This window comes from Dipteris shenzhenensis, chromosome 32 (assembly GCF_047967505.1).
Source record: "Dipteris shenzhenensis isolate YYH24624 ecotype China chromosome 32, Dip_SZ_1.0, whole genome shotgun sequence".
Taxonomy (NCBI): Eukaryota; Viridiplantae; Streptophyta; class Polypodiopsida; order Gleicheniales; family Dipteridaceae; genus Dipteris; species Dipteris shenzhenensis.
Window position 1 is genome coordinate 19,346,496 of NC_141627.1, and position 17,626 is coordinate 19,364,121.

The following is a 17,626-nucleotide window of genomic DNA, read 5'->3' on the forward strand; positions in this document are numbered from 1 at the left end:
GATGCATGAAACGAAAGCGAGCCTAGGTAGATCCAAAAAAGCAACCAAAGAGAATAAGAGTAATGAATGAAGATATTATGCTAAAAGCAATGCGATCTACGTGTCGTAAGCATAGATGTATGTGATCCATTAACTTACATGACATCAAGGGCTGAAGAGGAACACGTCTGGAAAAGGAAAGGGAGCAGAAGAAATGAATACCTACTCACAAGACTGTCTTGCTTTCTTGTAAATGATAGGAGAAGGCAAAGTTCAAGACAACAGATAAGGCCTCTTATAAATGGAAAAAGCATTTGCAATAATGCATATTGCATTATTACAGGATTAACACATGGCACATATTGGCATTTGGCTAATAAAGCAAAGTATGGAGTAAAATTTAGCATTCATAGAAACACAGGAAGGCCCAAAAGAAGAGCCTCAACGGTTGTGGCAACAACAATTTTGAAAGACTACATTCATGAAAATGCTTTACCGCCGCAACCCCATCTATCAAAAATGTATTTTCCGATAGGTTTGACAAAAAAAGAAGTATTTAACTCTATTGGAGAAACACAGAGGCAAAGAGGGCATGCTCTGGCATCTTTTCATACTTTGTATACTCTTTGGAAAAAAAGCTTTGGACATGTTAAAATCCTAAAGAGGCAAAAAATATCAAAGTGCAACGACTGTGATGACCAAAAGCGAGCACTTGAGAGTGCAACATCTCCAGAATAAAAAGAAGCATACAAAAAAAGCAGACAATTTCATCATGGACTTGTTCGACATTCTAGAATAAAATATGCATTTTGGAAGGAGCAAGCTATTTCTCATCCAAATGAGTACATGTGCGTTATTGTAGATGGTATGGATCAAAATACAACAACATTACCTCGATTCGTTAACACTCCACCTAAGCTACAAGGAAAATACTTTTTAAAGACACATCTATGTGGAGTATTAATGCATGGATTTAAGTTTTTTGCAGACATATGGATTGATTCCTTGCATCTACATGATAGGAATCACATCTGTTATGAAGGCAATTCACAATGTACATGCAGAAAAAGATTGCCTACCAGCAACTTTGAGAGTACAGGTAGACAATTGTGGATGAGAGAATAAGAATATACTCTTTTTTGCATTTTGCTCAACGCTAATCGCTCATAGAGTCTTCAATGAGATTGAAGTTGGGTTTTTGTTGGTTGGGCACAGATATGAGGATATCGATCAGGTATTTAGCACGGTCTCAAGAGAACTAAAACACAAGGTCATGGAGACAATGGGTGACTTGATAAGAAAATGTGGGAGGCAAGTTAGTGGCCGCAAGGAAGGAACAGTATGCTTAATGGTTGAAAGGATGTATGATTGGAAGAGCTTTATTCTACCTTTCATACAAAAAAGTGGTGATGCCCTGATAGGTCATGGCACTCCACACTATTTTTTCTTTTTCTTAAAGGATGAAAAACCAGTGATGCAGTGGCAACACTATTCTCTTGATAGATGCACATTACAGAGTTTATAAAGATGCTCACCAAGGAGGAAGTAGAAGGAGATAGCACAAAATGAAGAATGCCCATGATAACACCATTCAAATATCGAGAAAGACTGAAGGTGATGGTGGTCAGATGAGAGTGAATGAAGATGGCACCCAAGCAACAAGTGATGATAGAAAGGACATTTGAACAAGCAAATGTTTAGATTGCCCATTTCTACTTAAGTCACTGTAAAGGCAGAATTAAATTATTGAAATGGCCATAGTAGATCCTTTCATTTTTGGATTGCCCATTTGTACTTAATTCACTATAAAGGCAAAAATAAATTATTGAAAAGGCCATGGCAAATCCTTTGTACAAAGACTCTCCCAGAGTAATATTTCTTGTAAACTTATGATGTAAAATTGCAAGCATAACTATTGCTATTTTTTAGAGTACAAAAGAGGCTTCCATCATGTCTCATGTCTATATAAACATTTTAATTTCTTGAATATTCAAGACTATTATAGTTTTCTACATTGAAAGTAAAAAGAGTCTTGCAGGTCTCTTGTATATATCTTTTTAAAATTTTGATATATATCTATATATATATGTATATATATATATTGCATGATATTTTTAGGTTACCTCATGATGATCAATTGTAACCGATCATGGTTATTATTGCATTCAGACCAATTTTACTTACATTTTTTGTTTAAAATAATGTTTAGATAGATTTAAACCAGCCTTTTCAAATCTCCCACAATTCCTTACTCAAGTTGGATGTATGTGTTTCCATGAATGTTTGGACTATTGTTTTAGCTCTAAGAATATGTTATTGTGTGGCTCCCTATTGCTTGCCTAGATCACCTCCCAATGGGTGTATTCTCCTTGTTTAGAAAGTTTGTGTTAGTCTATTAGTCAAATGTCAAGTGTGTGGCTAGTGCATGCTAGCCTACATCTCCTTGCAATCAAGAAATGATGTGTTGTTCATATCTACGATTTTTGTGATACACCAATCACATTGTTGTTAGTAGCTCTACGGTAGCAATGAATTCTTCTAGCATAGCTAGCATGGGGTCATGATAGCTTTGCCTAGTGGGGGGCTCTCAAAGTGAGAGCATAGAATGTAGAGGGAATGCATTAGAGTCCTCTAAAACATGCTCTAAGCTAAATGTAGCAAGCCCTCAAACCCAAAGCTCAATTCAACACAAATGCTATGGTATAAATACTAGCAGCCTTTAAAGCAATGCATGGGGATGTTTGCTTTGGTTGCAAGTGGCCGTGTTAGTTTGTGCTCCTAGCAAAGTAGGATGCCCTCTAATAAGCTACTTCTAGTTAGCAATTGACTTGCCATAACAAAGAAAATGGTGTTAGGTTTGCGCTCCTAGCATAAGTAGTTTTAGGTTTGGAAGTGGTGTTAGCATAAGTTGGATGCCCTCTATAAGCTACTAAATCTAAAGTGCCAATCAATTCTCCAATTACAAAGTATCCATTCTGGTCACTATCACAACGTGCAAAATCTTCTTTCTTGGTTGTTGCAAGGGTTGGAATGCCCACATGTATTGCCTCTTGGTGTAGTAATGGAGAGTAGAGGGTTCAAGTTTCCTATCAGTAATAAGGAGCCACAAAATCAAAACATAGCTCTATGAGCCCATTCCCTCCATTTTTTTCCATGTTGACCCTATGGTTGATTTGATCTTAGGGCCTTAGCACATGGATGGGACTAGGATGGGTTTCGGATAGGAGTTTATTTGTCATCATTATTTTCATCCTAAACCAAGTAGCATATAATGAGAAAGAGAGATGACATGGTGAAAGGGGGATCTCTTGAGGAATCTTGATGACCTAGAGTTAGGTTCGGAGCTAGATTGTTGTTACCTCGAGAGACAAATTCCATGCAATAGCTATGCATTTCCTATTTGTGGAGGACAATGGGGAGGCAACGGCTAATTTTAGGAGTAGCTAGCCACCTGCCGCAAGATTCTTGTGCATAATTTTTTGAAGATCAATGGTGGAGATTAATTGTTTGTCAACCCACATCCTACATGGATTTAAAATGGCAATATCTAGGCCTTACGTCGTAGACTAGAAATTCTCGAGAGAGACCTTCCTAAAGAGGGAGGCGGCGATTGAGTGGAGGACATGTGCTGCACTTTCAACCACTTTGTGACCAAGAAAGCCTAGAAACATGAAGAAAATGAGTGGTGAGCGGCCATAAGCTGTATATTTTACCACTTCTTGACCAAGAAATCTCGACCATAGCCTCAAATGCTAGGGAAAGTCCCGATGGAGGCCTTTAGGCAAGGAAGTGGCAAGAAGGTGTTGTACATGTCCAGAGGCCACAAGTTGCATTTTCGACCACTTGTTGATTTAGAAATCCCAACCATGGCTCTATTATCCAGGGGATTTCCTCGGGGGAGTCACTTAGTGTAATATGTCTATATGATGTGCGTTTAGGGCTTCTTTTCTAAATCCCTATATAACCTATTTTTATCATTGTCTTATGCCCCCTCTATAAATTTTCTCAAAATTTAAAATCCCATAATGTAATTATATTTTCTTCCTAGAGGAATTTTTAATGTCCTTATGTGAGAGATACATTACTACTTTTGGAGGCAATATGAGAGATATAGAAGGTATCACACATGTTATTTAAGTCTACACACATGAAGGAGAGGTACGAGAGTGCAACAATAGGCAACAAGCAAGTTTCAACCCTACTGACAATACTAAAAGGCTAAGAGAAATAGAGAGCAAACAAGGCAATGCATGTATACCAAAAGTAAGAGAGACAAATAGCAAAGAAGTTAAATCTTGTGTGCCATACACACCAACTTCCAAGACTAAAAAGGTATGCAAATTAACTTGAACTATGCAAAGAGCTCTTGCAATTCAAAATAAAAAACATTTATAGAAATTCTTCAAAGATTGGAAACATTTATAAATGACATACATGCTTTAAATTGTCACAAAAACCATATGTCAGGATTAATTAACTTGACAAAATATTTTATGAGAATACATAACAATTATTTCTTGCCAAATACAAACATCTAGAGCTTTCATATGTCAAAGATTGGGAACTCTATGAATTGTATATATCCCAAGCTTATTAATTGCTTCTATGTTTTTGTTGTTACAAGAATTTAACAACACCATGGATCTTTGCCACATTAATAGAAGGCCTTGCCACTTTTTTGCTTCCATGAAAACCCTTGATAATATCCAATAATGTAGTACTAAAATCTCTATGGTAGAATTCATGCACGAGTGTACTATATCCAATGCAAAACTTTGTTGTATCTCATACTAAAACATAGTATTTAGATTTGCGATGCCACTTCCATGTAGTACCTTATTGTATAAGTGATGTAGAAGCCAATGTCCAAAACCACTTTGTTGCATTCTTATAGGACCTTGCTATAATAAATCCCATGCAAAGATTTGGTCTATAGGGGGTTGGATTGCAGGGGACAGAGAAGAGTTTAAGGCTAAGCGCTTGAGGAAATCCTAGAAGTAACCACGAAAATATTGCAAATCATCCACTTGTGTGATTGAAGGTCTTGCAAAATGATAGTTTAATAAGGACATCCATCAAGCTAGATCCAACTCAACACACAATAAAAATGTATCTTTTTTCTTAGATAGGACTATAAAAAAAAAGATAAAGAAGAGGGACATACCAAGTGTTGTCTCCGTGCCAACATGGACTTAGGTAGTACAAAATGTGTGTGTAGAGTAGCGGCAAAGCTCCGCTTGTACTTGCATAAGGCTAGGAATAATCTCTCTTAGGAATCCTACATGCAAGTTCTAATTGCAACTCCTACATGCAAGTCCTACATGCAACTCCTACATCCAACTCCTACATGCGATTCCTACATGCATGTTCTACATGCAAGTTCTACATGCAACTCCTACATGCAACATGTGAGTTCAACATGCAACTCCTACATGCAACTTCTATATGCAAATTCTACATGTAGAGAGAGAATGTCTTACAATTCCTACATGCAGAGAGAGAAGCTCTCCAACTTGTATAAATACCCCATAATGGAATGAAGCCCGGACTCTTTGGGGCATTGTGTTGAGTTCTACTTTAGTATTCCAAGCAATTGTTTCAAGTGTCCATGCTTCGTTGCACTCCATGTCCAAAAGCATGTCTTAATCTTGCAACTCCTCCTCCCCTCTCCTCCAACCTTGCAACCCATCCTCTCCCTCTCCTCCCTTCTCCTCCTCCTCCTCCCTCCTCCTCCCTCCTCCTCCTCCCTTCTCCTCCTCCTCGTCCCTCCTCCTCCCTTCTCCTCGTCCCTCCTCCTCCTCCCTCCTCTCTCTTCTTTCCCCCATGCTCTTACACCTTCTTCCTTTCCCACTCCTATGCTCCCCCTAAACCCTTAGTTCCTCAACTCTTAACCTCCATGATCTACGAGGGAGATGAGTTTTTCACCATGTACTCTACCCTGAACCTTGGATCCTCCTTCTAACCCTGGAACCTCTTCTAAACTCTGGAACCTTTCTCTAAACCTTGGAATCTCCTTCTAACCCTTGAACCTCCTTCTAAACCTTGGAACCTCCTTCTAAACCTTGGAACCTCCTTCTAACCCTTAAACTCCTCCTAAACCCTGCAACCCCCAATGAAGGCGAAAGCCTTCATTACCTCAACTATGATGATGCATGTTCCTTTCACACATGCATGCACTATGTTTGCTTACCACACTTAAGCCTACGTCTCTCACCGGAATACGACTTGAGGTCCTAAGCTACACGTATACTACAAACGATAACCCCGATATATCTGTAGGTGACAAAAAGCCTTGAAACCCTACATACTAAGAATACCCTGCTTTTCTTGCAGAAGCCGTGGGAAAGAGCCAACATTTGGCATCACTGTCAGGGAGACTAGCATCTCAAGATAAGATAAACGTGTGCAAGCATGTGCACATGACAAACAGACTATTACTTCAAATCACTTAAGGGCTAGGAGAGCTAAAATTTTTCCAACTCCAGTAAAAAAATAAAGAAATAAAAAATTTTCCGTGTTGAAACTCTTCGTTATCAGTTTAGGAAAATGCACATTTTTTGGAAAAACAGCACCTTAAGGAATAAAATCAGACCATGTGATGGTTGTCAAAGTGTAGAGCTTGAAATTCTAAACATTTCTCCTTTTTACGGAAGCACATTCTGACACAACCACCAAAAGTTATGGGCAATCAATGATTAAAGGTTCTAAATGCCATAACCCAAAAGAAAAATTGTAACCCCCTCCCTACTCAAGCGTGGACAAATTCAAAGGTACACATGTGTTTAACTAAATCCACAGCTCCACCTCCTTCCCTATAAAAGTGCACCCATCCCTCTCATACTTCTTCTTTCACATCTTGCCTCCATCCTCTTCCCCATTCTGAGCCCTACGCAAGACACTCCTCCCTCTCCATCGACCACCACCCTACTCCCATCCTCACATGGTGAGTTACTTCAAGTCCATCACCGTCCATTCGTCCTCAATGATCTCGTTATATCAAGAAAGACTTGAAGAGCATTCAGGTGACCATCTCTTCCTCCCTTTGGATTTCCGTCAAAGTTTTCTATCTGTCAAGTTCCCCCCCCCCCTCTCCCCCTCCACCATTTCCCCCCTCCACCACCATCCCCTCACCCCCCCACCCCCACCCCCTCCACTATCTCCTCCATCCCCCCCCCCCCCCCCCTCCTCCATCTCCACCACCACCCCCTCCACCCTTCCCCCCCCCCCCCCCCTCCTCCATCTCCTCCACCCCCCCCCCCCCCCCCCCCTCTCCACCACCCCCTCCATCCACGCCCCCTTCCCCCCCTCCTCCTCCATCTCCACCACCCCCCCCCCCCCCTCCACCACCCCCTCCACCCTGCCCCCCCCCTCCTCCATCTCCTCCACCCCCTCCCCCCCCTCTCCACCCCCCTCCATTCCAACCCCCCCTCCCTCTTCTCTCTCTCTCTCTCTCTCTCTCTCTCTCTCTCTCTCTCTCTCTCTACCCCCATCCCTCCCTCCCTCCCTCCCCCCCCCTCTCTCTCTCTCTCTCTCTCTCTCTCTCTATCTATCTATTCTATACACACACACACACACACACACACACACACACACACACACACACACACACACACATATAATTAGAAATACATAGAGAGAGATAGAGTTATGTATAGCTCTATATGTAATTATATGTATTACAGAACACATCATACAACATAGCTCATCAAAATATTAAAAATAACTATAGGTATATCTCTATAACTAAAGAATTAAAATTAATTTATGTACCAGTTAGAAAGACCATGAAACACCTAGTAGAACTACATTTTCCATGAAACACCTAGATAGATAGATAGATAGATAGATAGAGAGAGAGAGAGAGAGAGAGAGAGAGAGAGAGAGAGAGAGAGTTATGTATAGCTCTATATATAATTATATGTATAAAAGGAATACACACCCACGCACACACACACACACACATCACTTCCCACATTTACAAGTAAGCATCCCGAAAATATGTAAAGAAGAGCAAAGTTGTAACAATATGTACATATAAATAAATATATATATACATACACACACACACACACACACACACACATGTATATATATATATATATATATATATATATATATACATATATATATATAAATTAAAAATCTATACATAGCTATGTACAACACTTTAGAGCATACTTTTCGAAGGAACAAGTAAATTAAGAAGATCAAAGAGCCTTTTTAAAAAAATATTTGCTTTCAATATAGATCTATATAATGCTATATAAATATATATAACACTATGTCTATTACCTAAATATAAATATATATCTAGGATTGTCAAATCCTAAAATAACGCAAGAAAAGCAATCTGGATAGGCACACAATCTTGTCACTGATAAGAGGAGTCATGAGGTTATGCCACTTGTCAAGAATCTAGGACATGAGGATTCAAGGGTGGAGATTGAACTTGGAAGGCTGACAAAAAGCAAGCTAGAGGGGGCGATGTGATTTTCAAAAAGAGAAATTCCAGAGGTAGAGAGACTCATCGCCCAATTGTTTTAGAGACATCAGTTAAGCTATCCTACACCATTTCGAGAAGAGACTTCTATAGATAGAGAGACTCATCGCCCAACTTTATCAGAGACATACATGCTTGCTATCTACACCCTTTCGGGAAGAGAAGCCCTGAAGGTAATGAGACTTATCATTCTAGCTTTCTTAGAAACATTAATGCCTTAGTCAAATATTTTCCTACATGTGTATAATGACCTACTCATGAAGTCTAACTTCCCAAAACATGTGCTTTGCCTCCCTATAGCTTAGAGTCAGTTGAGCAATTCAAAGTAGAGAGCAATGGAAGGGAAGAGGAGCAATCTTCAGCCATGAAAGGCAGCCAAGGAGTATAAGAGATGTGGGGATCAATGTATGCATAGTCTATGAGAAGAGCTACAGGTTGGCATGACTTATGAATGATATTTACACATTTTTTATGGAGTAAGTTGCCCTTGTTGTCTTTCTTTCAAGCTTTCCATGCATGATGAATACCGATAAAGCTCTCGAAAACATGTAGATTGTAGCATAGTAAATCTAGCGAAAAATCCCAATGTAAGGGGTGCTTATTTGAAGGATTAGCTATGTGATCAGTAGTGTCACAAAGGAGAGTAGGCTTTAAATGGCAAGAAATATACCAAGAAAGCATGCATCATGTGATAAAATCAAGGCAAGGGTGACAAACATTTCATTCATGTGATCACCGCTAAGGAAAAGACGGTTCGTAAGGTTTCCCAACTCTTGCATTGGTCCAGTGACATCTCACCCAGAAGTCTTATATCTCCATCCTTATCAATGAAATCCTATGGATGGCACACAAGTAGAGAAGGCTCCCAACATTCTACCTGTCAAACGATTCTAGATGCATTCTCCCATAATGTATTCTAGTTTGAAAACACAGGGCATGCAATTGTAAGATCCAACACTTCAAATCCGCATTTAAAGTATTCTACAATTCTTCAAATCCATGTTTAAAGTACTGAAACCTCCAAACGGCATTCTAAAGGAAATTGTGAAGAGCTCTTTCTTACTTTGTAGAAATTGAATATCACTCCGTCTCAGCAACAACAACAAACAATGCAATGACCACAGCGTAGCAATGCAAAATGCAACTAAAAACCTCTCGATGCAAAACACTGATTGTGTAATCACTCATAGAAATGATGCCATGGCCTGCTTCATTGCACATTTTAGAGTACTCACATCTTGCCCACTATGAAACGATTGCCTTATAGAGAAGGCATTGATGCTAGCATAGAGAAGGGAGCCTATGGCTGTGAGGATGCTGAAGCCATGGTAGATGACAAGGAAAGGGTCGTTGCGGTTGAGATATTCATGGACATCGAGTTTAGGAGGGGGTTCTTCTTTGGGAGCAAGCTTTGGATGTAAAAACTTAGGATAATATGGCCTCAGAGTAGTCAAATAATAAGGAACTTTTGGTTTCTATGGACTTTTCAAAGGGCACGAAGAAGAATACTAGCCGTTCTTGTAATAGAAGGCTATGTAACTGGCGAACTGCAATATTGTTTACACGTGAAAATGTTTAATCTATCAAGTGGAGTACATATGTTTCCACAGGCCACCGCACAGTTGTAGGTTGAAAGCAGGGGAACCAAGGCAAGCAAGGCATGGAAAAAAGACTACAAAAAAGAGCCAAAAGGAGCAAAGGCCAATGATAGGCATGAAGGAAGTCATTGATGTAGAACTTCTTGAACGTAGCCCAGCTATTGTAGTTGATGACAACATGAAAAAGAGTGTTGCAGTATGAATAGCAGAGATTAGAGGCCCTTCGAAATGAGATTATGAGGGACAAAGATGCTTCCTTAGAGAATTGGATGGGCTTTGGTGAAAGCACATAAGTGAGATGTCTAGAGATGCATCCTTCGCTAGAATTGGTAGGTAATGAGGAAAGCAAGGAAGGAAAGAAGGGAAAAAATGGAGGGAGAATATCGTAGGGGAGGAGGAGATGGATGCTTACCTAGTGCTTTAGAATGAGCTCAAGGTGAGAACAAGGCGGTAGTGAATGATTTCTCACTCACACATACACAGAGGCAGATAATTGACATCGAAAGGCAGCCACACAGCAACTCAAAGTTGCCAATGACAATTAAACCTTAGACAGAGGCTTAAAGGATTTCTAACACTACCCAACAAATCAAATGAATATCATAACGACTGACTAAGAAATCTCTTCGACCTCAATCATGAACCAAATAGAATAAACCACATCCACGTTTGTATGAATCACATCCACATAATAGAATGCTATATTAGCACGAGCTAAGAGATCCACCAACTAGCGAGGAGAGCCACCAACCAAGGCTAAGAGAACAACCATCAATCTCAAGCGGGGGGGCACCATGAGACGCCCACCAAGCTGAAATTGGGTAAAGCCTGGAATGTTTATTTTTGAAATTGTTTAAATTTTATTCATCCACCTTAACATTTTTATATTTATATGTATATATCTATAAAATCATAAGAAAGGGAATGAAAAAATTCCAAAAAACCTAAAATAACAAGACCACACTAAGTTTTGGGAAAACAACCTAAAGGAAAGCAAATTCTAAGACATCCTCTAATGCAAGACTAACCGCTACTGAAAGGAAGGTTGTAATTTATCAATCTTGAAACGTCAATAACATTTTAAGAATCAAACTCACGCAAGAAACCTTGAATATGAGAGCCTAGTCTTTAGGGTCTAATTAATCATGCACCTTGTCGATCAGTTGTACTTCTGTTGCCCACGTGCCTTATAGTTAGAGATGTCTTTTTTTGGACATCATGATGATGAAAGCTAAGATTACTTGTATTATAAAGTAAACATCTTCTTTTATAATCTTCGAGGCTCGACAAACCTCAATAAGAGCAAGTACTCCGTGGAGACATCCTACGCCAGCAAGTGATATTCTTGCTCCAAAGAATAGATTCACAACTATGTAGCTCAAAGGGATTGCAAGAACTTAGGTTGCAGTATTAAGCAGCAGCTTGCTAGCAAGCAAATGTGAGTAGGAGGCTACAAGAATTGAGGGGTGAGCTAGAAGATAGGGCAACAGAAGATTCAAGCATTCTAGTTATGTTGAATCGTTCCATATGGTGGGCCGTGTGATAAGGTTAGGAGATTGGGGAATTGTTATTATTATTATTTTCGCCCACATTCGATTTTCCCCCCTCCCCACCCTCCCCCCCTTGGAATTCTCAAATCTGAGTGAGTCAAAAAGAAGATCATGCTTCATCTTAGAAGAGCCATGATCCCCCATCAAACATTGTATTTCAAGCTTGGCCTATAAAAATATGACCATCTATAGACTAACGGAGTGGAAGTACGAGAAACATACTTTGAATCCCATCCAAATGCCATAATGTAAGGCACATTAGGAATAATCCTTAGAATTGGTGCAATAAAAAATGCATGCTAACCCACCAAGACCCAAAGAAACACGTAAAAAGGGAAATAAGGGAAAGAAAAATAAAAAGAAGAGAAGGGAAGGGGGGGAGGCTAGGGGACCAGGAGGAGAGAGTGGGAGGGATGAGTGGAGAAATAGTGATTCCTCATAAAGCAAGAGAGGCGGCACATGTATAAGGAACCTCAAGAGAGAGAGGCATTGATCATCTCTACAAGACTTCCACTCAAATCCTCCAACATTGCTATAGAGAACTCAAAAATTAGAGCATCTAGGCCAAGTGATTGAACCGTCTTCACAATTTTGAGGGTATCTCACAACTAAACTACTATGAACATGATTTAGCCAACTTGAGGCCAACTTCATTTTAACTCTCATGCCTTTCTTTGTTTCTAAAATCATTTAGCTATGTGATCCACATCTAGATCTTTATTTGACTCTAGTCTCAAATTGTGGCAAATATAATGAGCTTTCATTTTTATAAGAGCATATAAACTTTCACAAGCCATATAAAACTTTCGCTTATTAACAAAACTAACGTGAAAAATTTATCATTGGATCATGTTGCCTTCCTATAGAGGTAATGTAAGAGGAAATTTTCACTAATTTAACAACGTAAAGACTACATATCACCACAACAATCCAAGTTAGGGCTTTCAACCCTTCTTTAAAGTTTTGGGCTCATTTTATGTCACAGGGCATAAACCACCCTTCCTAAAGAGTTTGCAAATGTCCATGTTGCATGCTCACAGCTTTTCTCAAGCTTATAGAACTTTTGTAATTTACACTACCTTTTTGTATTTTAACATTTAGGACTTAATTTAATTCCTTATGTATATATAAATCTGTAAGTAATGGAACTAATAAAGATCCATCTGTTCAACTCACGTGATAGGGTTACATTTGATGAGTGACACCCTTGAGGGGTTTTCCCTACATGTCATTCCAGGTTGACTCCATTATTAACCTTATCTTACGACCTCAACACCACATGGGTGGGACCAGGATGGGATGTGTTTAGGGTAAGAGTTTATTTTTTACTATTATCCAGGGGCTTTCGCTACATATTATTCCATGTTGACCCGGTTGTTGATCTTATCTTAGGCCCTTAGCACATGGATGGGACTAGGATGTGTTTGGGATAGGATGGGACTAGGATGTGACCAACACCTAAATGGGACTAGGATGTGATAGGGATATGAGTTCATTTGTCATCATTTTTTCCATCCTAAACCACATGGCATAGAATGAGAATGAGAAAATCCATGGTAAAGGGGGATTGCATGAGGAATCTTGGTGACTTGTAGTTAGGTTGGGAGTTAGCTTGCTATTAGGACAAGAGCCAAATTTCACACAAATCCCCTAACTGCTGCTATTGTACATTTCGTGGTTGTGGAGGACAACAGGGAGGCAACAATGTCGGCTACTGTTAGGAATAACTTGAACTTGCCACAAGATTCATGTGCATAATTTTTGGAAGATCAATAGTGGAGATTAATCGTTTGTCAACCCACATCCTCCATGGGTGCATGGGTTTAGAATGGGAGTAGCCAAGCCTCAAGGTGGTAGTGAAATTCCTGAGGGAGTAGCCAAGCCTCAAGGTTTAGAGGTGCTTCCGGCCAATTGTTTCTCCCCCTTTCTCTCCTTCTCTCTTCTTCTTCTTCTTCTTCTTCTTCTCTCTCTAAGCTTCCAGGGCATGCCTTTTGAATGTATTCAACTTGTTTACCTCTTGACTAGGAAAGTCTGGCCATGTCCTCAAGGTTGTAGGGAAAATCTTGGGGGAGGCCTTTCCCATGCAAGGAGTTGGCGAGAAGGCGTTGCGCATCCAGAGATTAGAGTGGCATTTTCAATCGCTCATTGATTTAGAACAAGAATTAGATCCAACCCAACAAAAAGTTTTGATCGATCAATTCTGCACAAGAATTGGATCCAACCCAACAAAAAGTTTTGATCGATCAGCTTTGCACTTACAATAATTATCACACACCGTTACACAATCGAATTGGATCCAACCGGCAAAAAAGTTTTGATCCAGCTCTCCACTTACAAGGTTCAGTCTTTCTAGTCCAACCTACTAGTCACAAAGCCTTGTGATGTTTCAAGGATCTGATTGCGTAGAAATATCACCTCTACGAATGAAGACTTTGCTGCCTTCATCTGTGCAACAATTGACTATTCAAATGTACCGAGTCCACCCCATTGCACGTTCAAACGGTGAATCAATTCAACAGTTGCAAGATTGGATTTAATGCTTATCCGATCATGCTTTGTGGTTTGGAAAACACAGCGAACTTGCGAATTCATGATTTGCGTTTGAAAGAGCCTCTCCATCATCTCCATCAGTATAACCATCGCAAGCTGCGAATCTATAACACATATATAACACTGCAGTCGACCTTGAACCAGCTCTTGTGAGTGTTATCCTTAGTAGTGTTTTGCTGCAAGCTGATCAGATTATAGGTGCATGCAAGGTCGACGTAGGCATAAAAGCTTCGATCAAAGTCTCATCTCCTCACTTTTGCAGCTAGCTGGAACCAAAACGCCACAGGGCTGTCCTTTCAAATTAGCGCCCTGCTGAGGAAAGCCTTGAAACGTTTACGCAAACGCCTTGAAACTTGAGGATGGAGAACCTACAACGGTCCGACTCCGAATCATGTGACCTGCATGAGATCCCGTGTATACTGGCCATAGGAAGGGCCGTGCCCGCCAACAGGATTGAACAGAAGGAATTTGCAAACTTCTATTTCCGCACCACCAACAGTGATCGATCTCAGCGAGAAGTCATTAAACAGAGGATGCAAAGCATATGTGAGTGGCTTGCTTCAACATGTTCCTGAACTTTGTATCGCAATTGCCATTTTACTTTCTCCCAATTGATATTATCTTCATCCATATCGATTGCAGGTGATAGATCGAGGATCGACCATAAATACACCATTCTGACCGAGGAATTCCTCTCTGCGAACCCAGGGTTCCACAGCCCTGGCTTTCCAAGCCTTGAGCAACGTAACGAAATCTTCTCTGAAGCAGTAGCTGAGCTCTCGCATGAAGCAGCCTTTAAGGCGATCCAAGAATGGGGTGTACCCGTCTCGGATATAACACATCTGGTTGTCGCTACTTCGGCGAGTGTCTCTCTTCCTGGAACCGATGTCAGGCTTTCAAAATCACTCGGTCTGCGGTTAGACGTAAAACGAGTGATGCTCTACATGGTAGGCTCTCATGCTGGCTTGACGTCCTTGAGGATCGCCAAAGACCTTGCCATGAACAATCCTGGCAGCCGTGTCCTCGTCTGTTGCACCGACCTGGCTGCTTCTACCTTCAGAGCTCCCAATGAGCAAAATCCCTACGAGATGGTGAGCACAGCATTGTCTGGAGACGGCGCAGCAGCCGTGATAGTGGGTGCGAGCCCGATTCTTCAGATCGAGCACCCGATCTACGAAATCCAGTGGGCTGCACAAACGCTCATCCCTGATAGCACAAGAGTTTTTGAAGGAAAGCTGGGTGGCGACGGCTTGCAGATAAGCATAGATCGACAGCTTCCTTCCATTGTGGCGAGAAATGTTCTTGGATTTTGCAGAAAGATGCTTGCAAATGTGTTTTCAGCGCAATTAGCAGGGGTGATAGACTGGAACGATTTTTTCTGGGCGATTCACGGCGCTGCACCATCCATTCTGGATGCTATAGAAGATGCGTTGAAGTTGAATGCAGAGAAACTTACAGCGAGCAGGCGAGTATATGAAAACTATGGCAACATCTCATCGCCGACTGTATTATTTGTGCTGGATGAATTGAGGGCGTTTCCGAAGATTAATTCATCAGGCGAAGTTACAGCAGCAGACTGGGGAGTGGCATTTGCATATGGGCCTGGAGTGACTATGGAAGCCATCCTTCTCCGAAAGCTAGTATAAGTTATAGCACTACTGCCAAAGTATCTCGTGTCTTTTTTACTGTTCATTTCAAATTTTGTATCACTGCTTGTTCAGTTTGGGAGGTCCTAAAACGTTGAGCGCGTTTCATAGAATTCATGATCAGGCAAGGTTACAGCAGCAGAATGGGGAGTGGCATTTGCATATGGACAAGGCGTGACTATGGAAGCCATTCTTCTCCAAAAGCTAGTAGCAATACAGGAATTATCTCGTGTTTTGATGAATTGAGGTTTACTCAAATTCTGTGTCCGTCCTTGTTCAGTCTGGGAGATCAGCTATCAACACTACCATGATCAAATACACTCTATCATCTCTTGTTCAATTTGGGAGGTTTATAAACGCTGGTCTCAACAGCCATGTATATTAAAAGCTCAGTGCTTCTATAAATATTAAATATAACACGTGGAATCTTGAGCCTTCACAATTTACTTTATTGGCCTGCCGTGTGAGGGTAGCCTTTAGTAAAGTGATCGTTTTCCTTGCAAAGGGAAAATTCCATAATTTTTAGGTTTGTTACATTTTTGTTAAAAAGTGTCCCACACACTTTGTCTATTTTGGCGCTCACACACATTCACTCTCACACACTTTCTTTTTAAAGAACTCTCTCTCTCTCTCTCTCTCTCTCTCTCTCACACACACACACACACACTTTGTAAATCTCTTTGCATTTGTAAGCGGTTGCATCGTCCATTTATCTTGATAATCGTTTGCATCTGGCAGAACTTAAGGCAGTGCTCACGAGTACTGTACTCACTTGTGTTTTGTCTTTTTATTGGCTTGCCTTGTGAGGGTAGGCTTTAGTAAAGTGATCGATTTCCTTGCAAAGGAAAAGTTCCATACTTTTTAGGTTTATTTTTTATCTTTTTATGATTGGTCTAAGCTTCACTTGCTATTTTAGTCCCTTGAAATCCTCCATCTTTTTCTCTACTCTCTCTCTCTCTCTCTCTCTCTCTCTCTCTCTCTCTCTCTCTCTCTCTCTCTCTCTCCTCCGAGGGAAAGGGGAAGGGGAAAGACGGGGGCAGGGCCTCCCCCTCCCCCCTGACTTCTCTCTCTCTCTCTCTCAGCTTTTCGCCCTCTTTTCCATGCTGTGCATCCAATTCATTTTCCTTTCCCCTATTTTGGATCTTGGACAGGCCTTATGAATGAATTTTATCATCATCTTGTTGTACGTTGTGTTGATGCAATTTTAAAAATTCCACTAAATACAAGAGGCTCATCTCTTGCTAGATGTTAAACCCCATTGTTTAGACTCGAGACTAAGTCGCCCAACCCTTGAATTGATTTTAATCTCAAGGATCTCACATAAAGTGTCCACTATTCATGTTTATTAGGACACTGACTAATTAGAGTCAGTGCTATAAGATTCACTTCGGGGAGGGGAATGTGAATTTCTGCATAAATAATTGCTATCCACAGTGGCTCTATTGCAACTAACTTGATTTTTGGGCAATTGTAAATAATTGTTGTCTACAGTGGCTCCACTTCAACTAAGTGGAGCCAGTTACTATCTAGAGTGGCTTCACTCCAACTAATTAGAGCTTTGCATGGTTGGGTGCGTGTTCTGGGCTTTAGCTATATCGAGCGCTATGGCTCGTTGTGGCTATTTGCATTTCCTTGGATTGAGGCTGTGGAGTGAGGTGGAGGTTGCAAGCCAATGGCATGTCATAAAGAGTCGAGGAATGTTATGAATAAACCAAATCTAGACCTTCTCCTAAAATCAGATATTGTTTATCGAGAGCTTGAAAGCATCTTGAAAGCTATTTGCAATGGTCTAACAATTGGGTC

At 40.6% G+C, this 17,626-nt stretch overlaps 1 protein-coding gene across 1 annotated transcript; it reads left to right on the forward strand.

The window, feature by feature from the left end:
* The first annotated feature begins 14,226 nt into the window (after positions 1-14,226).
* On the forward strand, positions 14,227-16,105 carry LOC147880417 (3-oxoglutarate synthase-like). Its single transcript, XM_087371271.1, has 3 exons — positions 14,227-14,326; positions 14,440-14,723; positions 14,820-16,105. The coding sequence occupies exons 2-3, from the start codon at positions 14,537-14,539 to the stop codon at positions 15,821-15,823; spliced, it is 1,191 nt and encodes a 396-aa protein (XP_087227397.1). The 5' UTR covers positions 14,227-14,326; positions 14,440-14,536; the 3' UTR covers positions 15,824-16,105.
* The last annotated feature ends 1,521 nt before the right edge of the window (positions 16,106-17,626 follow it).